General features: G+C 52.9%; 1 protein-coding gene across 4 annotated transcripts in view; it reads left to right on the forward strand.

Annotated features, from left to right (window-relative positions):
- Positions 1 to 27,471, forward strand: part of Cacna1i (calcium channel, voltage-dependent, alpha 1I subunit) — a 111,055-nt gene that overhangs the window by 58,894 nt on the left and 24,690 nt on the right. For all 4 annotated transcript variants that reach the window (NM_001044308.2, XM_006520949.2, XM_030248558.1 and 1 more), the window contains exons 6-18: positions 2,241 to 2,400; positions 9,355 to 9,670; positions 9,998 to 10,090; positions 12,656 to 12,968; positions 15,732 to 16,141; positions 22,533 to 22,684; positions 23,451 to 23,636; positions 23,913 to 24,030; positions 24,177 to 24,332; positions 24,625 to 24,718; positions 25,359 to 25,561; positions 26,051 to 26,524; positions 26,810 to 26,910. In NM_001044308.2, the coding sequence (NP_001037773.2) occupies positions 2,241 to 2,400; positions 9,355 to 9,670; positions 9,998 to 10,090; positions 12,656 to 12,968; positions 15,732 to 16,141; positions 22,533 to 22,684; positions 23,451 to 23,636; positions 23,913 to 24,030; positions 24,177 to 24,332; positions 24,625 to 24,718; positions 25,359 to 25,561; positions 26,051 to 26,524; positions 26,810 to 26,910 (2,776 nt within the window). The remainder of the gene's footprint in view (positions 1 to 2,240; positions 2,401 to 9,354; positions 9,671 to 9,997; positions 10,091 to 12,655; positions 12,969 to 15,731; positions 16,142 to 22,532; positions 22,685 to 23,450; positions 23,637 to 23,912; positions 24,031 to 24,176; positions 24,333 to 24,624; positions 24,719 to 25,358; positions 25,562 to 26,050; positions 26,525 to 26,809; positions 26,911 to 27,471) is intronic.

A 27,471-nucleotide genomic window follows, 5' to 3' on the forward strand; every position in this document is an offset into this window, starting at 1 on the left:
ATGTACTCTTGCCTCTGTCCCTTTGTCCCCCTGTCCCTCGGTCCTGTCCTGCCCCTGATCTCCCCATCTCTATCTCCATTTCTTTCTACGGCTCTGTCTATGCCCCTGCCTTTTGCCCCTTCCTACCTTGACCTCATGCGCCTAGCGCCAGGGTACTAGAGAAAGAGCATCAACATCCTACCTGTCTTGGCTACCTTACTGTACCAAGTATGTAAAAGAAGGCTCAGCTAGGCTCTTTGGGGCCTGACTCCCAATCCCATGGTCCCAATTCCCTGGGCAGCCACGGATGAATTAAATTTGTGCTAAATTCCTAGTTTCCTAATTACACCTTGGCTCTGTGGCCCCGGGATTCCCCAGGCCCTGGAGAGAGGAACCCAGAGAGAGGGGCTGGGCCCCTGGGTGGGAAAGAAGCAGAGGGAGGGGGCTGCCATTCAGGGAAAGTAGCTGGCAGCTCAGAATTTCAATATCCTGGAGAACAAGGGAAATGTAATTAATTGAGCAATAAAGGCCACCCCTGGGAGCAGCCAGGAGCAGCCGGGCTGGCGTTGAGCTGGTTAGTGAGCCACGCGTGGAGAGGAGCCTGCTGCCTCCTTGAGGTGGTCTGGTCCAGCGCCTGGTCTTCATCCACTGCCTTTGCGTGGATTCTAGGATTGCCACTTTCCAGACCCCAGAGCCACTCAAGGACGGTGGCTGTTTTGAGACCTGCTGGTGACAGTGACACCAACCTTTGATTTGTCATCCTTCCTCCCAGACCTGCCCTACTCAACTCATTGGAATCCTCTACAGCAGCCCCAGGCCTGGCCTGGCAGCTCTGCATGCTCTCAGGCTACACTTCCCCTCAGCACCTCTGGCAGATTTTTCATATCTTGTAGGGCCCAGCTCCACTTCATCCTCCCCACAAATGTGTCCTTCACAACAGTCCTTCTGCTCAGCACCGCTGCATCTGGACCCCGCTGCTGGGCTGGGAGCTCTGAGGGGGAATTCTCAGTGCAGTGCTGGCAGGCAGTCTACCACTCGATGAATGAATGCATGCTTGCGAACCATGAATGAGTGATTGCAGCCCTGGGAAGGCTTGCAGTTGGTTCATTTTGGGGATCACGTGAGGACACGTCTTGTTTCCTTGCCTCCCTCCTTGTTCCCATGTTGGAGGGTAGATGTTAAAGCAATGTAAGGTGCTGAGCCCTGGGCCTAGATGTTCTCAGTTGGATGACGCAGCTTGCCAGGGGAGCCCCGTTGCTTTCCCTGAGAGGACGCTGACCTAGTTTTGTGGGGAGGGAAGATGGGGTGGACATTAATTATTGATTGGAAATCACTCCACACCAAGCTTGTGATGCAAATCCATGATAATTATCCTCATTAATAACCACCTCAGCATCACGCTGGCATCAACCAAAGTCCAACAGGACCAACTCTTCCTACCTGTCATCATCACTCGCCCCTCCCTGCCTCCAATCTTCTCCTCATTCCCAGTCAGTCATCCAGCAAACGTTGGTTAAGCTTATCTTCTAGGTTAGGCCACGCTGGCTTCTGGGACTATTGAGGTGGCTCAGACACAGACCCTGTTCCCCAGGAGTTCACAGCCCAGTAGATAGGACAGGAAAATATACAGACGGATGGGTATTGATTAAGGTTAGATGCTGATGCAAATGGGATGCAAATCTCTTGGGCCGCACAACATACAAACTGTAACTGTACAAGGTAGCCTAGGCTAGGAGAGGCTGAGATTGCCTGGAGTGGAGGATTGAATGCTTTGGTGAGAGAAGGTTGAGAAGGCTCCACAGAGCGAGGTTTTACTAGGCTGAGGCAGGCGATAGGAGGTTGTTAGGGTGAGTAAGCCGTCTAGGGAAAAGAATTGGCCATAGAAAGAGGAGGAGACTCAGTACCAGGCAATAGTTTAAATTCACATCCTTCTGCTACCCAGCCAGGGGATGCTGAGTAAAGAGGTCCTGTTGGTCCTTGGGAATGCCTGTCTAAACAGAGATCAGATTGCCAACCTCAAGGGGTTACTATGGAGGCTGAAGGAGAACACTCAGCACCTAAAAGGGGGCTCCCTAAGTGTGTGCTCCTTCACCCATGATCTCGTGGAAGTGCAGCAGGGCCCAGAGCCATTTTCCTGGCTTTGTGGGCCTAGGGGCAGACATGGAGGAGAGAGGCTCCCAGAGGGAGTAGGAGACCCCACAGCCTCGCGGCCCATTCCTCTTGCTTCTCTGATGCCACCTCCTCCACCCTTGCTCTCCCAGGCATGCGGATTCTGGTGAACCTGCTGCTGGACACGCTGCCCATGCTGGGAAACGTGCTCCTGCTCTGTTTCTTCGTCTTCTTCATCTTTGGCATCATCGGCGTGCAGCTCTGGGCAGGCCTGCTGCGGAACCGCTGCTTCCTGGAGGAGAACTTCACCATGTGAGTCCCCTCCCCCACCCCCCAACCCCATCTTAATTAAGGCTTGTTATCGCTTTGATAAAACACCGGGACCAGAAGCACCTTGTGGGAGGAAAGGGTTTATCTCATCTTACAGCTTGCAGTTCATCATCTAGGGAAAGTAGGACTGGAACTCAAGCAGGGCAGGAACCCGGCGGCAGGAGCGGAAGCAGAGGCCAGGGAGGGTGCTACTTACTGGCTTGCTCCTCACTGCTTGCTCCTCATGGCTTGCTTAGCCTGCTTTTCTTAATAGAATCCAGGACCACCAGCCCACGGGTGGCACCACCCACATTGAGCTGGGTTCTCCAACATCAGTCATCAATAGAAAATGGCCTTGCAGATTTGCCAACCCAAGGGAAACATTTTCTCAATTAAGATTCCCTCATCTCAGAAGACCCTAGCTTCTGTCAACATAAAAACCTGGCCAGCACTCCCCATTTCTACCCCACCCCCAGCCCACTCTGTTCCTGCTGACTCTGACCTGCCTCTTGCTAACTCATTTGCTAACTGAGAACTGGGCCAACAAAGCAGGAACAGCCAATTCGGGAAGGCTGGATATGAGGAGAGAGGGAGGTTTGGACACTGGAAGGAGAGAAAGTTCTAGAACCCAAGGAGGGATGTGTGGGAGTGCCATAATGGGATCAGCTCACATCCTGCTGTTGGGTCTAGAGTGGGAGCCAGGCGCCCCTCCAGGCAGAATGTCAAGAGCTGCTTAAAAGATGGGCTTAGTTTCTCAAAATGATGCCTTTAGCATCCCCTCTTCCCGGGTGGTGACGGCAACCCAGGGCATACGCACACACTATGTGTTTGGAGGTAAGGGTGCATCAGCTTCTAGTCTCCACGAGCCACTTGGCTGCTACTGTGTACCAGGACCCACAGAGGCTGAAAGGGAAGAGCCATTTAACCTGTTTTAACCTGGCTGATGTATCCAGGGCCTGCCCTTCGTTGAGCGAGGACACATACAGCTAGGGTTGGTTGGTTGTCAAGGCTGAGTGTCTCTTCTGAATGCGATGGTGTAGGGATACTGCATGAGCTGGGATGAGTCTCCCTTTTCAGGGTTTGGAACATTAGGGAGGAGGACCTCCTTAACAGGAGGTCAAGGTTGGGTAGGGACTGGCCTGCCTACCCATTGCTGTGCTGTGGGGAGCACTGGGCACCTGAGTAGGTCAGAGAGGGGGCACTTTGTTGAGTGAAGGCCCCGTGGATAGGGAGCACGGAACCTTTACACTGTGTGAGTGCTCAGTAGAGAGCAGTCCTGAGCTGTCAGGGGTAGAAAGAGGGGAAGCCCTTCAGAGAGCAGCATGTGTGTGAGCTCTTGGCTTTGGGGGCTCACCATCTGTCCGTGTCCCCTCTGTCATGTGTATTTCTGTGGCTGGCCCTGTCTCACTATCTAGGCTCAGCCCTCATGTCACCTTCTGCTGGAGGATTGCTGCCTCTTCCCCAAGCAGCAACCACACTATCTGCCAAGCTTCCTCGTCGGCCGACCTTTTCCTGCAGTGGTCCCATTTATCAGCTTGAGTATTTGGGGACACTGGAGAAATTATACATTTGGCCTTCAGGGACCCTAGGATGTGAGCTCTCTCCTAGACTAGGAAAGATTGGTCCTCACTCTTCTCTCAAGACCTACAACAGTGCCTTTTCACTATGAATGAATGAATGAATGAATGAATGAATGAGGGTATGAATGGGTGAGCCGTAATCCTGCACCGAGGCACGTAGGGAAGAAGGCTGGTTCTTCTCAGCTCTGCAGCATGAGAATTTATGTGCTGTTTCCTGATTGGCTGCTCCATTGTCCTATCTGGACTCTGAGAGGTGGCTCCAGCCTTTCCTTGGGTGTGGTGAGGGCAGGTGGGTGCACAGTGCTCTGGACATGCCTGGGCCCCACTTTGGGCCAGTGTGTACCTGACCCACCCGGAAGGGGAGTTCCAAATGTGAGAAGAGCCAGACAGCTTTAGGGGCAAGACATAGCTGGCAAGGTTGGATGACTCTCTCCAGAGCTCTGAGTCTCACGCTGTCAGGGCTAGGCCCCACTTAGTCAGAGGATGACTGTACTTCAGGGAGAAAGAGGTTGCTAAATTCCAGGCTCCGGCAGGGAGCAAGGCCAAGGTTATCCCAGGCCTGCAACCCCCCATAGAGGGAGGCAGGGTCAGACCTCAACTCAACAGACCTAGCTCAGAGCAGGCCGCAGAACAGCTGGTAAGGAAGGCCAGCAAAGAAGTCGGTCTTTCCTGGGGCTCAGACAGATGTGCTCTGACCAGACCTCAGTTCAGGATCTGGTGAGCCAGGCCTGGCCTTAGGCAGGAGCAACAGGCGCTCATTGGGGGGCAGGGGGGATTCCCCTCATCCTCTTGGCTTCTTTACCCACGAGCTTGTTGTCTGGAGGCTTCAGATCACACCCCCAGCCCCTGGCCAGACACTCTGTGAGCAAACTCCTGAGCCATGCAGGCTGGGCAGAACAAGACCAGGGAACATGGGGTGCGTGCTGGGCCCTCCAGGGACCTCAGTCCAAGCTATGACTCTACAGACAGGGAACACAGCAATGTTCTCTTTCTGCCGGTAGGAGTCTCAGAGCATGGATATCATAACAGACATTTGCCTGCCACTTCTAAGGGCAGGCTCTGCACTGTCTCTTTGTCTTGACCCTAGGAGGATAAAGGAGCTAAATGTTAATTTGGATTTAGGGTGCTGGGCTGAGAAGAAAGGACTTCTGCGATCCGAATGCAACTTTGACCTGAACCTGAAAGGTCAAGAATGGTGTTTGCTGGATAATGGGTGGGGGCTGAGGTGGGAGTTAATTTTCGACAGAGGTTCCCAATGCTGCCATGCAGGCAGGGGCTGGGGCAATGGACTTCAGGGTCAAATTCTGCTTCTGTCACTTGCTAGCCTCATGACTTCAGCAACTTTGTGCCTCAGTTTCCCTACTGCAGAGGTGGTTTGAGAATGACTCAAATTAGAACATGCAGAACCTTAAGCCAGTGCCATTATGTGGCACCATGTGTGTTCCCCCAGACTGGGATGCTCCTGGTGGGAGGGAGTGCCCCTGTTCATTTATTGAGATGGCGCCCTTGATAAATGCACCCCAAAGGGCACGGTGGGCCTGAAACTGGCCCTGAGAGAAAGACAGCTGGTATTCACAGGGTGGCTTGTCCATGCGGGGCCTTGTTCTCTGCCGGACTAATTCCGTTACCTTCCCAGCATCCCGTAGGAGAAGCATGTTGTTCTCACTTGTTGGTTTGCGGGAAATGTGTATGCGTGCTCGTGTGTTCATATGTGCATGTGTGTGCAGGCCAGAGGCCAATGTTTGGGGGATCTGCCTCAATTGATCCCCATTTAATTAATTAATTTTTGAGATAGGGGTCTATCACTGAGACCAGAACTACCCAATTTGGCTAGACTGGCTGGCTAGCAGGCTCTAGGAGCCCTCATGTCTTTGGCTTCCTGGTGCTGGAGTTATAGGCATGTATTATCATGACTATTTTTTATGTGGGTGCTAGGGATCCGAACTCAGGCCCTGATGCAAGGCAAGCACTTGACCAATTAAGGCTGGCAACAGCAGAGCCATGGGGAATCCCAGCAGGGGTTCAGCCACACCCCACTACAGTGGAGGAAGGGTTGGGGGTGCGTGAGTGTGGGAACTGAGCTGGGCTGTCCGTGTTATTGGCCGGTCATCTGAACTGGTGCCTGGGTGCAGGCTGGCCTCTGGTTTCTGAGTTCATGGAGTGGGGCTGGCAGAAGAGCACCAGGGCAAAGGCTGGCAGGAGGGTCTCCGGTAATGACCGATGGTCATCAGTCATCCCTCAGCACTACCTGCAATGACCTCTGGGTCTCAGGTCTCCTGAGTCTCTCCATCCTTCACTTGAGGAGCTGGGAGACCACCTCCCATCGGGGTTGATGTCCACAGTGAGCTGGGAACCTCCAACTATATTGTGTGACTAAGATGTCTGTAGGTTTGCAGGAGTGATTAAATCTGAAAGAGAACAGCTTGAAACAAAAACTCTGCAATACTTGTATCCACCAGAGATCTCAAGTCCGGAACATATAAAGAAGGACTATAAGCCAAAGATGATCTCATAAGAACTAGTCCAAACTACCTTACTAGAGACCTCTGGGTGGGGGTGGGGGGGGGCGGCTACAAGAGTGGCAGGTGAGTTATTTGAAAAGGCTCATCTTCTTTCAGGTCTTAAGGGAGTTGTAACAGAAATGGCAGCGAGGCACCATGGTGCCCCAGCAGGATAGTTAAAATGAGAAGGGCCAGTAATTGCCGCAGACGCAGAGCAGGCGACGTTCCACTGTGTTCTGGGAGGTCCCAGTGGATCTTCAGGGTGGTTTCAGGATCCGTTGTGGGAGGCTGAACAAAGCTAATGCCATGCACACCCTCAGCTTGTCAGGAGTACCCTGGGGCTTTGCTCAGAAGAAATGCTGGCTGAGCCGGGCATGGTGGCGCACGCCTTTAATCCCAGCACTTGGGAGGCAGAGGCAGGTGGATCTCTGAGTTCGAGGCCAGCCTGGTTTACAAAGTGAGTTCCAGGACAGCTATACAAAGAAACCCTGTCTCGAAAAACCAAAACCAAAAAAAAAAAAAAGAAATGCTGGCTGGCTGGGACTGAGGGTGTAGCTCAGCCAGCAGAGCAGTATCTTGGCATGCACGAGGCCCGGATTCAGTCTTCAGCACTGCAAAGAGGAAAAAAAAATCAGAGCCATTGAGCTTTAGCTGTGAGTGGTGGCTCCCTTGCAAGTCCTGTGCTCAGGGTGCTGTGGCAGGGAGATCGTTAGAGGTCACCTTGGGTTGGAAGAACAAATACCATCCCCCACACAGAAGAAAGAAGGGTGGTTTGTACCCACTCAAGCACGTAGGCAAGAATCGTCCTGAGTCATGAGGACCCCATACCTAGAAATGACCCAAATTGACAGTTGAATAAGCAATAGCAGTGTGCTTGCTTATAGGTAGGAGTCCTAAGGAGTGACTGTTTAACTCTGCTAATGGTGTTTGGAGCTGGAAAAACTTGGCCCCCAATCCTGTTCAGCATATATATATATATATATATATATATATATATATATATATATATATACACACATATACATACATACATATATATACATACATACACACACACACACACACACACACACACACACATATATATATATATGGCATTGCTATTGAACACGTCTTAGAGCCTGAAGTCAGAAAAACATGCTCTGTTTCTGGCTTCTTCTTTCTGTCTGGTCTATTCCATCACAAAGAATTTTGCGTGCGGTATGTGATGGACCAATTGACATCAAGTTCGATTTACTTAATGGGTATTCAGTCTCCCACAACGATGGGTGGCCCAGTCCAGCCTTTCCGCAGGGGATAAAAGTGATGTCTTTATTGGAAGCAGGTGGTCGTGAGCCTTTGCGTGGTTGGCTGTAACATTTTGACTGTTAAAGGATGTTGATGAATTGTTTTCCACAGGGGTGGTGTAGTTTGCGCTCCCACCAATGGTGCGGATGTCTGTTTACACCCGCTCTTCCCACACCGTGTTATGAAACCTTGAGGTGGCCATTCAGATGAGGGAGGCAGTGTTGGTGTTACTTCTAGATGCTGGGGTTTTTTTTGTTTTTGTTTTTGTTTTTGTTTTTGTTTTACAAGACAGGGTCTTTCTGTGCATCCTTGGCTATCCTAGCACTTGATTTGTAGACTAGCCTGGTCTTGAACTCAGAGATCCACCTACCTCTGCCTTCTAAGTACTGAGATCGTTTTTGTTTTTTGTATTTAAGTGAATTATTATTATTATTTTTTTGCTTTTCTGTGTTTTTGACATATCATTTCCAGACAGGTGTACTGGCATGCATCTATAGTCCCGACACGCAGGAGGTAGAAGCCATAGGATCTGGAGTTTAAAGTCGTTGTTAGTATAGAAAGTTCGAGGACAGCCTGGGCTACATGAGGCCTGTCTCAAGCAACCAGCCAGCCAAGCAAACAAATAAAAGAAAAGACAACATCTTGTTATTCAGTCCAGGCTGACTAGGAACTCAACACTTAGCCTAGGCTAGCCCCAAACTCACAATCAGACTCTGAGTGCTGGCTTCTGTGTTTGCCTTAAGACACAGGTCTGTCTCTATGTGCTGTGGTCCCTACTAAGGGTCCTAGTCCTGTAAAACAGCACACTAGGCTCCTTACTACAGTCTCAGAGTCCTCTGTTGTAAGGTTTGTTTCTTCTCATCGTTTCAGGGTTTTTTTGTTTTTGTTTTTGTTTTTTCGAGACAGGGTTTCTCTGTATAGCCCTGGCTGTCCTGGAACTCACTTTGTAGACCAGGCTGGCCTCGAACTCAGAAATCTGCCTGCCTCTGCCTCCTGAGTGCTGGGATTAAAGGCGTGCACCACCACGCCCAGCTATCTTTTCAGTTTTAAACCCTCTCTAGGTGATCCCTCTTTGATCCATCTAGCTGGCTTCCATAGATAAAATCACAATGGGGATTTCACTTGTGATTATGTGGTGGGCAAAGCAGAGCTTATGAACAAATGTCATAAATGAGAGAGTCCATGTCCAAGGAGGGAAGAGATTTCAGCCCCGGGGCCACACACTCCCTCACCTGCTGGGCTGTCAGAATCCAGTGGCTACTAACTGAGCCCTTGGTCTGTCTTGTCTAAACTGTGTGTCCTAGGCCACAGTGTAGCTCAGGGAGCCCTGGCTTAGTTCCGTGGAAGGGAGGCTCCTCCAGGAAAGGTTCTTTAGAGGAGGGAACCTTGAAAAGGGATCCCAACAGACCTGTCAGGACCTTTGTGATCAGAAGTGGGAAAGGGTGTCTCAGGAGGGGACTACGTGGGCCTGGAGGTAGTGATGTGGCCTCGGTCTAATCCCAACACCCAAAACAGCATGGCCTCTCTATGCGGTACACCTGGCAGTGACCCTTCCCTGTTGCTCTTTGACCTGCTCTTTTCTGTGGCAGACAAGGGGATGTGGCCCTGCCCCCTTACTACCAACCAGAAGAGGACGACGAGATGCCCTTCATCTGCTCCCTGTCGGGGGACAATGGCATTATGGGCTGTCACGAGATCCCTCCACTCAAGGAGCAGGGCCGAGAGTGCTGCCTGTCCAAAGATGACATGTACGACTTCGGGGCGGGACGCCAAGACCTCAACGCCAGCGGCCTCTGCGTCAACTGGAACCGCTACTACAACGTCTGCCGCACGGGCAACGCCAACCCTCACAAGGGCGCCATCAACTTTGACAACATTGGCTATGCCTGGATCGTGATCTTTCAGGTGAGACCATTCAGGCCCAGGTCTGGTCAGCCAGCAGCGGCTGACATGGCCGGCATCCTCACTCAGTAGGTAAAGCCTTGAGCCAGGAAATAGGTAAAGCAGGCAAAGCCTTGAGCCTTGGGCTTTGTCACCTACCTCCTGAGAGTGTCTGCTCCCCGCCTGCCTGGCAGTGTGATGGGGGTCACTGGCATCGGTATCTCTTGGAACCTTGGTTTTCTTACTGGTGCTGCCCCCCCTACTCCAGCCCCTGTTGGGGTTTGTCTTAAATCCCGGTGCACAGGAGGGCCCACGTCTTAGCCTCTGCCCCTGTCCTCGTGCCCGCTGCAGGTGATCACTCTGGAAGGCTGGGTGGAGATCATGTACTACGTGATGGATGCACATTCTTTCTACAACTTCATCTACTTCATCCTGCTCATCATAGTAAGTATCAGGGCAAGTTCAGGACCATGGACCATGGCGCTGGGTGGGGGTGGGGAGGGAGAGAAGGGGTGGACAGTCCCCCAAGGGAGCCCTCAGGGCTAGGGGAGCCTGGCAGGACAGGAGGAGCAGAACAGGAGGAGGAAGAAGAGGAGGAGGAGGAGGAGGAGGAGGAGGAGGAGGAAATTCATCTCCAAGAAAGGGATATTTTTAAATGCAGTCAACCAACCCCAGCCTGTGATTGAAGTGGCTTATCAGGGCTGTGGCTGGAAGCATCTATCACATCTGCCTTCAGTTGTCTCTAGCCTTTAACATCTAACCCGCTGGTTCTGCTTGTCTTTCTCTTCCTGAATCCCTAGGAATACAATCTTTCATGGCCTTAGCTGGGGGTATAGTTCCAGAATGGAGCTTCTCAGGGGTTGCATCTGTTCCCCATTTTTCCTGGGGTAGACAAGATGCTCTGTTGCTGGATATGACACGGGATAGGAGGTTGGCCTTGGTAGTGGCCTGGTGGCGCTCTGGGCAGATCTTTGAACTCTGGCTTTTCTGCAGCTGTGCGTGTGACCAGGTGATAGAGGCAGGGATCTCTCTGCCTCTATAGGCCAGCACTTCCTGTCTGTGCTTTCCAATGTCCACCTTGTCCTGCATACCGGTGGCTTTCTGCCTCAGCACAGTCCACAGAGGTCAGGCTTCTGGCAGAGCTGTGTTCAGTCCCCAACACAAAGGCTGGGTTCTCTAGCTTCCTGGTGGTGGGCGAAGGCAAGCTTGAGTGGCTGCTGACCTGCGCCATACCTGCTGGGATACAGCTCCAGCAATTTCCCGGGGAAGCCTAGGACCTCAGACTCAGGAGAAACCAGATGAAAGAGAGAAGGGTCCAGATTCCCAGGCTCTTCATTAAGTTAGTTTCAACAGAACATCCAGACAAGATGGATTGAGTTCTTGTGGCAGAGCAGGGATCCAGTCTCTGGGAAAGAAGAGCTGAGAGGTCACAGTGACACACAGAAGCTTAGGTGTCATGATAGAGAGAAGCTGTAGGGGCTGGAGGGGCCCTTTGGGGGAGGACAGGTGTGTGGGTGACTTCCTACAGGAAGACAGAAGGCTCAGTCCTCTCCCACAGGAAGTCATTAAGTAGGACTTGAGGCAGGCTCCTCAGATTCCATGAGATGGATCACTGGCAGCGATTAGTTCCTAGGTGATGAGGAGGGCTGGCCAGGAGCCTGCATACCCTTGTTCTTTAGTAAGTGTTCAGTAAATGTGCTCTGATGTTGCTGGGGACACTTGGTGCCCAAGTGCCCCTGTCTCAAGACAGAGGATGCCATCAGGGGGCTGCTGGAGGGTTTTCAGTCTTTACACACAGCTTCCAGTCTCTGGTTAGAAAAGTCTGGGGCCCATTTTACTACAGCCTCCCAATTTACAGATGGGGAACAGAGATCCAGAGAGGTTGAGACCTGTCTGGGTCACCCAGGGCAACCACTGTTGAACGAAGGCTAGATAGGAGCCTTACAGGGATGAGCCTTCAGAGCGCAGGGTCTAATCTTTCTGTTTTTTGCATCCTTAACCAGCCCAGGGAAGAACAGTTTTCTGGGAAATGCTATGGAAATGCTTTTTGTCTAAGAAGCAGTCTATTTCCCAGAGTCCTCTGGGCCATGAAGCCCTGTACCTCTTTAGCTCTTCAGTTGTATGTAATGGGAAGTGGGCAGCCATCTGTATGTACCTGTCGGTGATATCCCAGAAGGCTGGAGGTCACATCTTTCCTGCCAGGCCAGAGGAGCTCTTTCAGGGTTAGTGAGGACCAGGGGAGGTGACTGGTACTGGGCTAGTTAGATGGGAAACAGAGGGGAGGGACCTGGCTCCACCTCCCCTTCTAAGCACACGGCCCAAGTCCAGGCTGGTGAGTAGGACGTAGGACCTTTGTGACTGGAGGGATTGTGGCTATCCTCTTGGCTTCAGTATCTCTGTCCTACATGGGTTAGTATAGTTGGGTCTTGGTTCTGATGGGGCCTGGGCTTGGATACAGTCCCAGTCTGACCTGGGAAGTCACCTAGGCTGTGGCTTCCTCTGCAAGGACTCAGTCATCTTTTCCTGTCCCACCTGTGTATCTGTGTCCGTGTTTCTGTCTCTCTGGGCCCCTCCATCTTCCCTGTACCTCTGTCTGTCTATTCCTGCCCCTGACTATGACTATTCTGGTCTTTCTCTGTCTTTCCCACTCCCCTTTCCTTCTCCTTTCTCTTCTTTTCTCCTCTCCTCCCCACATCCTTTCTCCTTCCTCCTCCATCCTCTTTATGTCTTTGACTCTCTGTACCCTGGTTGTCCTCTGTCTTGCTGTCTTTCTTTCTGCTCCATCTTCTTCCCTCTCCTCTGCATCGCTGATCTGTCCCCTCCCCTTCCCCTCCTCCCATTTCTCCTGTCTTTCTCTGGCTTCCCTCTCTGTCTCCTGCTCTTGCTAACTCTTTCTCCATCTCTTTGTCCCCTTCTCCCATGCCACCCCCCTCTTGCTGGTTCTACCCCTCTGTCTCCTTATCTGTCCCCACTGTCCCTGTTCCTGTCCTTTCCTCCTGTTGGTTACAGGTGGGCTCCTTCTTCATGATCAACCTGTGCCTCGTTGTCATAGCGACCCAGTTCTCTGAGACCAAGCAACGGGAGCACCGGCTGATGCTGGAGCAACGCCAGCGCTACCTGTCCTCCAGCACGGTGGCCAGTTACGCCGAGCCCGGCGACTGCTATGAGGAGATCTTCCAATATGTCTGTCACATCCTTCGCAAGGCCAAGCGCCGTGCTCTAGGCCTCTACCAGGCCCTGCAGAACCGGCGCCAGGCCACGGGCCCCGGGACACCAGCCCCTGCCAAGCCTGGGCCCCATGCCAAGGAGCCCAGCCACTGCAGTAAGTGGCCTTGACTCTGCAGCTCATGTGCCATGACGTGGGGGTCTCAGAATGGCAATAGTGCAAGTGGGTCATGCCTGCTAGAACAGGAACTGTCCATATCAGTCAGAGGTGGGATCCCAAGGGTTCACTTCAGGCCATACTGCTTCCTTCATGGCCCATTGGAACTCATCTGCTTCACTCACTTCTTGCCACCATCTCTGTCCAGCCTGTGTGGGCTCATTCTCTCCCCGGAGAAATTCTTCCAAGTTTTGCAGGCAAACCAGGGCACCATTCCCTCGAACCTATACTTAAAAGGCAAGCGATTATTTCAGAGCTTTGCAAGACTAGCCTCCCTCTTTGTGGGTACACATGTCATCTTTCACTCTGGCTCCCATGGCTGTCCCTGCTTACCAGCACACCTGAGTAGTGACATCAGGTCCCTGGCACATGGGACAGTATATACCATGTCACATTGGGACCCTTGTCTACATACTCTGCTCCTGCCTCCTGTTTGAGTGGTGCTAGGTTGTTTATGTAAGTTTAGTGTTTAGCTTAGAAAGGATGCTCTCTGGGATGGGTCTATAGTGCAGTTGCTAGTGTGCTTGCAGAGCATGCTTGAAAACTCTAGTTCAAGTACCAGCATGGTGGTAATCCTGGGGCTTGGGACATAGAGTAGGAGGATCAGAAGTTCAAGGGTATCCTTAGCTATATAGTGAGTTTAAGACTAGTGTGTGCTCCATGAGACCCTGTTGCAAGGAGGGAGGAAGAGAAGGAGAGAGGGAGAGAGGGAGAGAGGGAGAGAGGGAGAGAGGGAGAGAGGGAGAGAGGGAGAGAGGGAGAGAGGGAGAGAGGGAGGGAGGGAGAGGGGAGAGGAGAGGAGAGGAGAGAGAAGAGAGAGAGAGAGAGAGAGAGAGAGAGAGAGATTCCTTAGCCTGCTTCTTTCAAGAAATAGCCCTGAGAAAGAGGCAGACTAGAAATCATGTCTCCAGTTTTCAGATGGGAAACCAAGGCCCAAGGAGATGAGAGAGTCACTTAAGTGGTCCAGTGTGTCTGTGTAAGACTCGGTCATATGGAATGTCAGAGGTGGCCTTTTCTCCAGAGTGTTTGTCTCTAGCTGCAAATGCACAAAACCCTAAGAGGAGACAACCCAGAGCTCCCAGGAGCTCTGCTTTCTCCTCGCTACTATAGAGAAGTTATCAGGCCCCAGGACTGTTCCTCAAAGCAGCTGTGGAACATGGCATGTCCTGTTCCCCTTGATCACCCTGGTGGGGCCTCCTGTCTCCCCCTTCCAGGGCAGGGCTCAAGGATTCTATTAGTTTGTGCCTGTGATTGACAGTTGTTGTCTGAGGCCCTGGCTAGTGGACTCCATGCTCCTAGCTGTCATAACCTGTCAATCAGAGAGACCAGCAAAGATCAGACAGTTGTCCACTGTTGTTAGTTGTCCACTAGTCATCTAGATGTGGTTCCAGGCGGCCTGTGGGCTTGGCCTAGCAGTGAAGAGGAGAGCTGGGGTCTGGGCAAGGCTAGTTCTTCCCTTCCTAAGGATGTGGACATAGGGACAGCTTCTTGGAATGCTGTGAAGGGAAATTTTATACTTTTTAGTCCACCGACTTCTCAGGCCTCCATCCCATCTCTTTTCCTGGGTCGAGTGTTAATGCAGTCTGAGAAGGAAGGGCTTTGGTCCTCCATGGCTGGAGTAGGATGACCCAGGTATCTGGTTGCTTTGCCGTGCTCAGAGGCCTGTGTAGGAAAGTGCAGGCTTTCCCACTTCTCTTCCTTTACTGTTTTTTCCCCCTCTCTTATTCAAGCAAAATGTGTTTATGTTACTATAATATAGGGAAGTGCAAAGAAGAAACCAGCCAGGCAGTGGTGGCACACACCTTCAATCCCAGCACTTGGGGAGGCAGAGGCAGGCAGATCTCTAAGGCCAGCCTGGACTACAGAGTGAGTTCCAGGATAGTCAGGGCTACACAGAGAAAAACTTAAAATTAAGAGAAATTAAAGAAGAAAAGCAGCAGCAGCAGAAGAAGAAGAAGGAAGAGGAGGTGGAGGAGGAGAAGGCAGAGGAGGAGGAGAAGGCAGAGGAAGAGGAGGAGGAGGAGGAGGAGAAGGAGGAGAAGGAAAAGAAGAAAAGAAGAAGAAGAAGAAGAAGAAGAAGAAGAAGAAGAAGAAGAAGAAGAAGAAAGAGGAGGAGAGGAGAGGGAGGAAGAGGAGGTGGAGGAGGAAGAGGAGGAGGAAGAGGAGGAGGAAGAGGAGGAGGAAGAGGAGGAGGAGGAGGAAGAGGAGGAGGAGGAGAAGCCGCCAAACCAGCTACAGGGAACCCTTCCCAACACCTCTTTGAAATGGTTTATACAAATCCAAGGCCAGTTGGGGGTTGAAAGTCTCAGGCCTTATCTGCTGTCACCCTTCCTGTCCCTTGTCCCCAATCTAGCCTGACTCTCACTGTCGTGGGGTGAATTCCTGGGAGCTCCCAGAGTCTGCCTCAGTCCGGTCTTCCCCACTTCACACAGCTGGGCAAAGTAAGGAATGTCAAAGTCATTATAGCTTCCTCCGAGTGGTGTCCACTCTCCATCCAGACCTGCAGTCCCCAGATCCCCATACCTGTGCCTGGGAACATTTGCTGTGTGACAGGTCCAAGGTCAAGGTCAAAGGTGACCAACCATTAGCATGACTGAAGTATGATGAGCCTGTGTGTGGGGTCAGCTTGTTTCACACAGTGTCCCTGGGGGAGGTGGGGACCTAGTTTAGACACTAATGCTGCCCCCCCCATTTGCTTTTCAGAGCTGTGCCCACGACACAGTCCCCTGGACACCACTCCCCACACACTGGTGCAGCCCATCTCTGCCATTCTGGCCTCCGATCCCAGCAGCTGCCCTCGCTGCCAGCACGAGGCAGGCAGGCGGCCCTCTGGCCTGGGCAGCACTGACTCGGGCCAGGAAGGCTCAGGTTCTGGCGGTTCTGCAGAGGCTGAAGCCAATGGCGATGGACCCCAAAGCAGTGAGGATGGGGTCTCCTCAGGTTTGGGGAAGGAGGAGGAACAGGAGGACGGGGCAGCCCGACTGTGTGGGGATGTGTGGCGAGAGACACGGGCCAAGCTGCGGGGCATTGTGGACAGCAAGTACTTCAACAGAGGCATCATGATGGCTATTCTGGTTAACACTGTCAGCATGGGCATCGAGCACCATGAACAGGCAAGTGGGGATACAGGGTTTGGGCTGAGTGGGGGATGGAGAAACAGGCTGGCATGGAGCCCTGGGTTCAGGTTGGGCAAGGGCATACCCAGGTCTCCCTGAGCCTGGCTAGAGTAGAGTCTAACCCTTCCATATGGTTTCAGCACTTTGCCCAAGGCCACATTCAAGGGGTCAAGATGGTCTGAGGTATCTGCAGGGTGAGCGGATTACAACTGAGGCTTGACAGCATAGGACTCAGGGGTTGAGACTCAGGGCCCATTGCTTTTCCTCCTAGGCTGCCTGAAGTCAGCAGTCTATAGGCTACTCCTGGGGTAACAGCCTGTCAGATCCAGGCACCATTTGGAATGACCCAATTCCCTGGCTCCTGTCTGCTAGTCTTTGTTTTTGGAGGCGTGGCTTCCTTGGCCTGTTCTTCAGCCTGGTGGGGCACCCCCACTTGCCAGCTGGCTATGCCCAGCCTACTGACTCGAGGTCCCACAGCTAGCCAGCAGTCTGGTTCGAACCCACTTCCCGTGGCAACATTGATACTCTAGCAGGATTTAGAACCTGGACCCCCTTGGCTTTGGAGTCATCGTAGTTCAGCTAAGCCCTCTCCTGTGCCTGGAGTGGGCCACACTCTTCCTGTCTCTGCTCATTAGCTCACCAAACACAGGCTTCATTCAATTTAGTTAAATGCAGCCCCTGGGGCGGGCACCCGACACTCAGTTGGTACTGCAGGCTTGCCAGCTATTCTGACTTAATTAACAAGATCTTTGGGGAGGGCTGCTGGGTGGGATTTCTGCAGGGGGGAAGCTGGTGAGAGGAGAGGCCTATACTTTGCCTCAAGGCCCTGGACTGTCAGAATGCAGAGACTCAGCAGGGTTTTCGCTCTTGGGGAAAGGCTCTATGGAAAGAGCTGCTTTGGGGCATCTGGCTCTAGTCTCTGCACCCTGCTATACCTGAGTCAGGCACTGTCTCTGGCTTGTTAGAACCAGCTGGTGAGAGCCAGTTTTCTCACACTTGGGAATCTAGCAAGCAGTTGTTAAATAGTTGCTTGCTTGAAACTATTATGGGGTTATGGGGAAAGTGTTTACACCATGGAAATTGGCAGACACTAAAGATCGGGGCTCTTTTGGGTTTACCTGAGCTTCCACTGGTCTCTGAATTCTTGAGACCAAGTCCCCCTCCCAGGCAACACCATAGCCAAGGCAACTCTTCCTTTGCCCTCCTGGCTTGACCTCCAGCCAGTCATGGTCCCCATGTGAGTCTGCTCAGGTTCTCCTCTAGCTCCTGTCCCTTGTACCTGCCACATCCCACTTGAGCAGGCTTGCTTTCCTTAAACATTTGCTTTTGGCCAGACATGGTAGTGCCTACTTTTAATCCCAGCACTCAGAAGCAGAGGCAGGTGGACCTCTGAGTTTGAGGTTAGCCCGGTCTACAGAGCAAGTTCCAGGACAGTCAGGACTACTAAAAGAAACCCTGCCTTGAAACAACAACAAAAACAAACAATAAAACCATTTGTTTAATTACACGTTTACCCATTGAGCACCTCTGTATGGCTGCCAGAGCCTCTTCCCTTGGGACAGCAGAAGTCATGTGATGCTGAAGTCCCCACCCACCTGGAATCCCCACCTGGTTGGAAGAGGCTCTAGTCAGTTGGAGGGTCTCCCCTGATCTCATCTGTAACTTCAACAGAGCGATGTCTTCCCGTAGGGCTACCTTAGGGCTTCCTGGGAACCTACTAAGCCCCAGGCCTAGAGAGAGCAGGGTGTCCCTGAGTCCTCATGTGTGTTTCCTAAGCCAGTGTTAGTCACTGCTTCCTGTTTTCACACTTGGAAGGCCACTGTTCAGAGGCCACGTTGTTTGTTTATGGCCTGAGTTCCAACCCTGGTTCTGCAGCTGACAGACAGGGTGGCCCTAGGAAAGTCACATGCTTATCTAGCCGGTGTCTCTGTCTACTGATAAGCCAGACCCTCTCCACTGCCCCTGGAAGGGCAGATATGTGAATTCCGGTGTCCTGTAGGCACCTAGGACTCTGCCATTACTAGCAGGTTTTTTTTTTTTTTTTTGTATGAGCCTTCTGCCACCAGCCTGGGTAAGTTTACCATCCACTGTCTGGAGCCTCAAAAATTAATTAAAGAAGAAGCCAGGAGGAGGAGGAGGAAGCATTTTTAAACCATTCTTTTTAAAGCAGCTCCGAGTGGCAGCCATTGTTCAGCGGAGCTCTGCGCAGGGCCTGTTGGTATTTTCGTTCCTCGCCCTGGGCTCTCAGACATCTCTCTGCGGGGAAACTGATCCGCCCCCAGGTTTATTTTGAGCGTCCCCCACTGAGGTGGCACCCACAGAGAGAGGTGGCCCAGGGTTGCAGATGGCATGCAGGAAGGAAGGGGAGAGTATCAGAGGGTCCTTCCCTGCCACCTCCACTGGGCCCTGTACCCCACCCAGGCCTGCAGAGAACTCTGATCACTGCAAAGGGACAGGTGGTGACATTCTGCCTTGTCACCCCTGCCTCCCTAATTATAGGGAGCTCAGTCCAGATGCTCACGGCCTTTAGCATGGTCACTGCTGCTCAAATAACGGAGAGCTGTCACCAGGAACAATTTGTTCAAGGTCCCTATGGCTGTGGATATTCCTTATCGGGACTGGCCTAGGAGGAGGTGGCAGGTGAAAGAATGTCAGCCAGTCAGGGACCGACATGTGTCTCATGAAGAGGGAGAGAATTCCCCAGAAGGGCAGGGCATGCCTTGATGGCAGAGCACTTGCCTAGCATGTCCTAGGTTCAGTTCCCATTCCGGAAAAGAAGAAATCTCCAGGGGACTTTCGGAGATTTGAGAAGTCCACACTCCTGGGGTAGGTAATCTCTGATTGAGTTGTGTGACCATCAAAGGGGTCAGGGCCACTTGGCTGCTGGGCTCTGTCTTCATAGAAGCCATGGAGGGCAGGCAGGGTATGTGTCTCATCCCCACTGGGAAGATGGGCAGATGGGGAAACTGAGGAAGGTGCATAGGCTGCCCACGTGACCTGACATGCAGCTAGCAGAGCTGGCTCTGGGGTGCAGAGGGCAGCCGTGGACAATGACAGTAGAGGTGGGACCCAGGGCCAGGAAGATACTTAGAGTAGATTCGGCCTTGGTATCTCTGACTAGAGCTGGTGCTCCTCTCAAGCTGGGCAGGGCCACCCTGAAGCCTCACCTTGGCCTCAGTGAAGGCTGGTCAAGGTAGAGAGTGAAAGGAAGAACTTTGCATGGAGTGGGCAGCAGCAGGGATCCCCTGAGTCTCCAGGCTGCTACCGACTGAGACTCCAGGATGTAGGACCATTTTGGTTCCAGCTCCCAGGGGAAGGTGTTCAAGGTCTCGCCAGTCATGGGTGACTCAAAGCTCATTGTGTAGCCCCCACCAAGTAACCTAGGTTTAAGGTGACTCTGGGAAGAAGATTAGGAGATGGTGTAGCGCCTGACATTTTAACTCTGTGAGGGTCTTATGAGAAAGACAGAGAGGTACCAATATGGGTCACAGCCAGGGAGGAGTTCCTGGAAGAAACAGCACTGAGCATGGATCTTAAAGGATTAACCATAAGCCATCGTTAGAAAGATGAGGACAAGGGAGGGGCAGGATTCAGAGCTTTCAAGAAGGATGCGTGCAAAGGGTGTGGCGGACAGTCCATGGGACAGGAGGGCTGCTTGTCTACTGAAGGCCTCAAGGACATGTCTCAGTGCAGTGGAGAGCCATGGAAGGTGTGTTAGAAGGGAACTGATGTCTGAGCAACACACTTCTTCTAGAACATGGCCAGGTGATGGCACATGGTTCAGAGCAGAGGGAGGGGACATGACTCCAGAGTGGACACCACCTTGGCCTGGTCAAGAGCAGTAACTTCTGTCTGAGCCACACATTTCCTGTTAAATGCAGACAGTGTAGGCAAGATTGGAGCTCACATGACTGGTACATAGAAAGTGCCTTGCACGCCTGCCCTGGGGAGGAATTTAGCTGACACCTGCCATCTTTGTCACCAAGGAGCTAGGCTGGGATCCCTGTAGAGGTGGCCTAAGACTGGACAGTCTAGGGCCACTAAGCCCAGCACTGGGCTAGAAGAAACCCCTGTGCCTTCTAGACATAGGCTGGTATTTTCTGACCTGGACACCTGCTTTTTCACAGGGTACATGTTGGGCATCCCTGTTAGACTTCTTACTGTCTGTCATCTGTCTGACTGTTTGTCTGCTGTGATTTTTATGACGTCTCTCCTTTCCTGAAGTTCTCTCTGACATCTGTCATGTCACTTTGTCTCAGTCAAACCCCCCTTTCCTTCCTAAAATAGGATTTTATGTAGCCTAGGCTGGCCTTGAACCCAATATGTAGCCAACAATGACCTTGAATTTCTGATCCTCCTGCCACCAACCTCTGGAGTGCTGAGATTACAGGTGCATGCAACCAGATTAATGGGATGATGGCAATTGCACCTAGGACCCCCATGCATGTTAGATAAGCAGTCTACCCACTGGGCTACATCCCAAGAGCACTGTTCCTATGTCTATAGCAGGGCTTTTGCTCACCATCATCTGTCTGTTGGTCCACCTGGCCCCCAGTCCTGCCCCTGGCCCCTCCCCTGGCCATCCCTCCATATGCCCCACCCCTCTCTCACCCCCCCAGCCCCCGCCTCCCACTTGTCTATATTCATCTGTCTGCCTCTCTCCAGCCTGCCTCTCTCCCGGAAAAAATGCTCTTGGGAGTGATGGATGGTCCATTAGAGAAAGATTAACAGGTGTGCGCTGCCTGGAAAAACAGCTGTTGCGGGGGAGGAGGGAGGCGAGCTGCTGACCTTTACGAAGAGCGGTGGCTAGAGCCCGGTTGGAGGGAGCACGCACACATTGTGTGTGGCTGAGAGCCAGCACATGGCCAACTCAGGGCCGTCAGCCGCCATCAGCCGCTACCCTTCTCATCTTGGATTATCTGACTCGGGTGGGCCGCGTGAGCCACATCAGAGTCTCTCACACCCACGCCCTCCCAGGGCCCTGCTCCCTTTGCATTCTGAGAGTCAAATGTAATTACAGATAGAAATGGGGCCCTCTCCTTTAATCTGGGCTTGAGAGGAACCGGCGGTGGCTTTATTGGATTTCCTAGGCACTAGATGGGAAGCTGGTGTCTGGATAATTTTTTTCTTCTTCTTGTTAGCCATATGGGATCAAAGTGAGACCCCTGGGGTTCTCTGTTGCTCAGCAGGGGAAGGGCCGGGTGTGGAGTTAGGGTGCTGATGAGCTGGGGATGGGCTGCTGCTGTGGTACCCTCCTGTCACCCAGCTCTTATCCTGGCTGGGAGTTTGGCTCTGTCACCCTTCTCTGCTCCCCTGTGTCACCAGCTCCCTTCTTTCACTTCCTCCAGGAGGCCACCTGGCTCCCCAACACTGTCCCCCAAACCATCCTCAGCTTAGTGAGTGTTAGGGAGACTCTGCCACCGAGAGGGGACATCTCTCTTGCAGGAATATAGGCCCTGCCCAGTGCCACCTCTTGGAAGACCTGTGTGATACATTCAGGAGTGAACAAATGAATGAGTGAGTGAGTGAGCCAGTTCAGGCAGGATTTCTGTGTACTGCAATGGAGTCTGCTATTCTTACTGGGTGGGTCTGCTCGAGCCAGTCCCACCACCCAGCCAGTTTCCTAACTTGTCCAAAGGTCTATCAAGCTTCCGGGTTCAGGGAAGGGAGGGATAAGTTGCCGTTGTTCCTTTTTCAGGATTCAGGGAGAAGCCATTGCTGTCCTGTTGAGCATAAGCCAGACCCTTCAATTCGGGAGAGGAGAGCAGGGAGAAGAGGTTCCTTGCCTCACACTTAGCCGGAGGCTGGGAGTCCATGAGGCTATGCACTCTGTAATGTGGATAATAAGAAGCAGCATCAGAGGCAGGGGCCATGCCTGGAACTATTCTCTTTATCCCCATGGCACAGTCTGTTTCAAAGCAGGGTTCTCCATGGTGCCATATACAAGCTCTTGTCTGCCTCTTAAAATCCCCATGGAGACAAATCCAGAGGTAGAAAGAGGTCTATGGCTGAAAAATGGGAGGTCTGGGGTCACCGGCTAGTGACTTGATCTTCTTGGTGTTCTCCGAGAGCCACTGTGGGGATGTCCTTCCTGTTCCTAGGGCTGTTTCTAGCATGCAGCAGGTACCCTGTCTTTGTCCTCCATTTCCTGGCAGTGTGTGAAAGGCTGGCACATCTGTGACACGGGTGGTATAATGACTCCTAGTGTACAGTACCAGCACCATGCTTGGGCTGCCTCACTCCCTAGTAGACCCCCCCCACCCCCCACCCCCCACCCTGGTCCTTGAAGGGTCTAAAGGTAGCAGCACAGTTGTGAAGTCTTGTAGACCATGGTGCAAGTCTAAGGGACTCACCAGGGTCTCTCGTTCTCCGTCCCCACCTCCCACAGCCAGAGGAACTGACCAACATCCTGGAGATCTGCAACGTGGTCTTCACCAGCATGTTTGCCCTGGAGATGATTCTGAAGCTGGCTGCCTTTGGGCTCTTTGACTACCTGCGGAACCCTTACAACATCTTCGACAGCATCATTGTCATCATCAGGTAACAGCACTGTCACCCTGGAGCTGGGGGGCAGGATGAGGACTTCAACCCCAAACGGCAGGGGAAGCCTCGGAGTGACAAAGGAATCCATTACCGGCAGGCAGTTATCAAAATACTGAATAAACTGGTGATTTAGTAATATCTGCTTCTGCATGAATGTGCTCAGTCGAGGAGGCAGTGAGTCTGAGGCCACCGGAGTTGCAGGCGGGGGTTGGAAACACAGAAATAGCTATGTAACACGAAGACATCAGCTATTTTGATTGCCCATGAAGTCATGGCTATGGCTGCTTCTCTGGTTTGTTGTTTACATTCATGATCAAAAGAAGTGTTCGAGCTCAAAAAGAAGTTAGTGACATTGAGACTTGTGAGACTAGACAAACTGTTATCCCCTCTCTCTCCTCCTTTACGTGCGCGTGCACACACATGCGTGACTGTAGGCCAGAGGGTAATTTGGCAGGAGTCACTTCTCCTACTGTGTGGGTTCTGACGATTGAACTCAGGTCATCAGGCTTGGTGGCAAGCTCTCTACCTGCTGAATCATCTCACCAACGCTAGCCACGGGCTTCTTAACGCCGGGTCCATGGGCTCATGGCTGAGAAACCCCGTTTTAGGGGCTGATGTGAAGTAGCGTCCAATGCCATTTGTTAGACGGATGGATGGATGGATGATGTAAGCTGTCTCTATTCTCCTTACTTTCTCTGCTTCTTCCATCTTCCCGTTCCCCCCCCCCCATCGACCCTTTCTGCCTCCCCCATACTGGCTGCAGCATCTGGGAAATCGTGGGGCAGGCTGACGGCGGCCTGTCCGTGCTGCGCACCTTCCGGCTGCTGCGGGTGCTGAAGCTGGTGCGCTTCATGCCGGCGCTGCGGCGCCAGCTCGTGGTGCTCATGAAGACCATGGACAACGTGGCCACCTTCTGCATGCTGCTCATGCTCTTCATTTTCATCTTCAGGTGAGCCCCACCCACCTGCTGGGGGGCTGCAGGTGTGAGCCCGGGGCACGGTGACTGGTGGAAGAATCTAGAGACAAAGTTGCCAGGATCTGGCTATGAATCCTTGCATCAACCTCCAACCCAATGACTCCGGGAAAGTCCATCCTCCCGGCCTTGGCATTCCCCTCTATTTAACATGGACTTGAGATTTCCCTCTATCCTGGTACTGGGTGGTCTTGGGAGAAGCAGAGAGCTGAGTGTGATGCGTCCCTTGAGCTTCCTCCTTTCTCTTCCTAGCATCCTTGGGATGCATATCTTTGGCTGCAAATTCAGCCTCCGCACGGACACTGGAGACACAGTCCCTGACAGGAAGAACTTCGATTCCTTACTGTGGGCCATCGTCACCGTGTTTCAGGTGGGGTGCAGCTGACAGCTCATGGATTTCAGTGGGGGAGACATCTAGATAGCAGGTCTGGGGAGGCCCTGAGGCTGATGGGAGGGCTGTGCTTGGGAGGGCTGGGCCTGGGCCTGGACCAGGGCTGAACTGCATCCTCTTAACAGATCCTCACTCAGGAGGACTGGAACGTTGTCCTGTACAATGGCATGGCCTCCACCACCCCCTGGGCCTCCCTCTATTTTGTTGCCCTCATGACCTTTGGCAACTATGTTCTCTTCAATCTCCTGGTGGCTATCCTGGTCGAGGGCTTCCAGGCTGAGGTAAGTATAACCCTGGGCTAGTCGCTGGGAAGGAGGCAGGGAGCCTGGCAGGAGGATAGGATAGCTGGAAACTTCAGCAGGTAGTAGTTTCCCAGGAATGGTTGGGCGTTGAGGAGTGCTGGAAATCAAGGAGACTGGGTTTTGTGGCCAAATTCCTCACTAGCCTCTCACCCCTGTTTCTAACCCTGTTTCCCCACCCGTAAAAGGAAGATGGAAAGGGCCATAGAAAAATCCCAAGGGCGGGCTAGGAAAAGGCAGAGCTGACCTCTCCTAATACGAACTGATCTCCCAGGGTGATGCTAATCGCTCCTACTCAGACGAGGACCAGAGCTCATCCAACTTGGAGGAGCTTGATAAGCTCCCAGAGGGCCTGGACAGCAGCAGAGGTAAACACACCCACACTTTCCACTCAGGGTCAGGAACTCTCTGTGGATTCCCAGGTGGCACAATGGCTTCCCCATGAAGCCTAGGCCCAGGGACCCAGGGACTGCTACTTGTCTGGTTTTATTTATTTATTTATTTATTTATTTATTTTTAACAATTATATCTGAAAGAGATGCTTGGTCTCAGACACAGACAATCATGGACCTGCCGGGTTCCCTTAGAAGCCCGCCTGCTTCCCTTTCTACACAGGGCTCTGAGTTACGGCCACAGTGTCTTTGGATGTGGCCTGGGTTCAGGTCATGTCTGATACCACTAGGTAGCCTTTTCCAAACAAGCCCAGTGTCCATGGTAACCCAAGAGGACAGTCCCTGTTAAGCATGGGGGTGAGGTGCTCCAGCATGGTGGAGGTCTAGGCTGGTCCCAGAACAGAAGGGAAGGGTCATGAAAAGAGAAATAACAGCCTTACAGGCAGGAAGGAAGGAGGCACATGACGTAGGCGCCAGCCTTTAGGATTTCCTGGTGGAGAACATCACACCAGAAAAGTTCTCCATCTATATACAACTACTTCTGAATATTTTATGGCTTCCTCTGATTTTCTGTCTGTCTATCTGTCTTTTTGCTGTCTTCATCTCACACCTCCAGATCTCAAGCTCTGCCCAATACCCATGACACCCAATGGACACCTGGACCCTAGTCTCCCTCTGGGTGGACATCTGGGTCCTGCTGGTGCCATGGGTGCTGCCCCCCGCCTCTCACTGCAGCCAGACCCAGTGCTGGTGGCCCTAGAATCCCGGAAAAGCAGTGTCATGTCACTGGGCAGGATGAGCTATGATCAGCGATCTTTGGTGAGTCCTGTGATGGATGCTCGCTGCTGGAGGTGGGGGGCGGGGGGCGCGGCACTGAAAGACTGTGGCACCAGATGCCCTGATAAGGGTACCACACTAGTCTGAACCAGGTAGGGGTCAGTGTTAGTGACAATCCTAGGTGCGCTGTGTTAGAACAGGTCTTTGTAGCTGGAATGCAAGTGTGGGGTCTGGTGGAGAGCCCTGGGATTTCATCTTGGCAACAGTGTATAGACTTTGGGGGCGGGGCCAACTAGAGCTTTAATCTGGCTCTGAGCTGCGTAAAAGCAAGCAAATTATCACCTATCCCCGAGCCCCAGTTTCCTTACCTGTAAAGCTGACCCTTATTTGCTATATGTTTTTCTCAAGAGACGAAGGGGCCTTAGTTTGAGAATGGATGGGCTCACTCTACCATGGTGTTCCAGATGTCTGGGTCTTGGTGCTAGATTATCGTGTGGGTGGCTGCTGATCCAAGTCCGGGTCTTTCCGCAGTCCAGCTCCCGGAGCTCCTACTATGGGCCCTGGGGCCGCAGCGGGACCTGGGCCAGCCGCCGCTCCAGCTGGAACAGCCTGAAACACAAGCCACCCTCAGCTGAGCACGAGTCCCTGCTCTCCGGGGAGCGTGGTGGTAGTTGCGTCAGGGCCTGTGAAGGCGCCCGGGAGGATGCGCCACCTCGCGCTGCACCCCTGCATGCCCCGCACACCCACCACGCGCATCATGGACCCCACTTGGCACACCGTCACCGCCACCACCGTCGGACACTGTCCCTTGATACCAGGGACTCTGTTGACCTGGCAGAGCTGGTGCCCGTGGTGGGTGCCCACTCGCGGGCCGCTTGGAGGGCGGCAGGCCAGGCCCCTGGGCACGAGGACTGCAATGGCAGAATGCCCAACATAGCCAAGGATGTCTTCACCAAGATGGACGACCGCCGCGACCGTGGGGAGGACGAGGAGGAGATCGACTACGTGAGTAGGGATTGCCTGGGACACCATAGAAGCTGTAGTCTATAGGGCTAAAAGAGGTGGATCCAAGGGACTTGGCTTTGGGTGGTCCAGGCGTGGTGGGTGGGGCCGAGGGCGGGGCCAGAACTGTCCACATCTGACTTACTCTGCCACCAATCCTTCCTTGTTGGAAACTGGGAGAGAGGTCAGAGTTCATTCTGTGCCCCCAGTTTGTTGGCTGGCAGAGTGGGAAGAGATGGGCCGCTTTGCGCGGCACCAACCCCAGGGCCCGGTTCTTTGCCTTGCCAGACCCTGTGTTTCCGCGTCCGCAAGATGATTGATGTGTACAAGCCTGACTGGTGCGAAGTCCGCGAGGACTGGTCGGTCTACCTCTTCTCCCCTGAGAACAAGTGAGTAGTGGCTGTCTGGGAGTGAGGGCCGGAAGAGGAGGAGGAGGAGGAGGAGGAGGAGGAGGAGGAGGAGGAGGAGGAGGAGGAGGAGGAGGAGGGTGATATGGCTAGGAGGGAGAGTTCACTACCAAGCTGGGCAGGACACCTCCATATGACAGAGAGAGGAGGGTCTCCAAGGGAAGGGATGGGTCTAGATGTTCCTCTGGAGCTTCCCTGAGCATCTTTCTTGTTTTTAAGCTGACCCCCCCCCCCTCGTGGTAGGAACAAGGCTGGACAGATCCACAGGCAGCCTGAAAGCTCAGATGGAGTCCTTTCCGTCAGAAGGCTTCCAGGAGGATGCTTTGGTGTTGGTGTTGAAGGCAGATGGCTGACCTCATTACCTAGGTGTATGGTTGGGGAGGAGGCTCCAGTTGGGTGCCTTAGGCAGATGGTGAATGGCTATAGGAAGGGAGAGAGAGAGAGAGAGATCCTTTCCTTTAAGCCATTCTGGTCCCTGATTGGGTACCGTGGTCCTGTCTTTCTTCTGGTCAGAGTGGGAGGCAAACTGACCCTTCCGGGGGT

This window comes from Mus musculus, chromosome 15 (assembly GCF_000001635.26).
Source record: "Mus musculus strain C57BL/6J chromosome 15, GRCm38.p6 C57BL/6J".
NCBI lineage: Eukaryota > Metazoa > Chordata > Mammalia > Rodentia > Muridae > Mus > Mus musculus.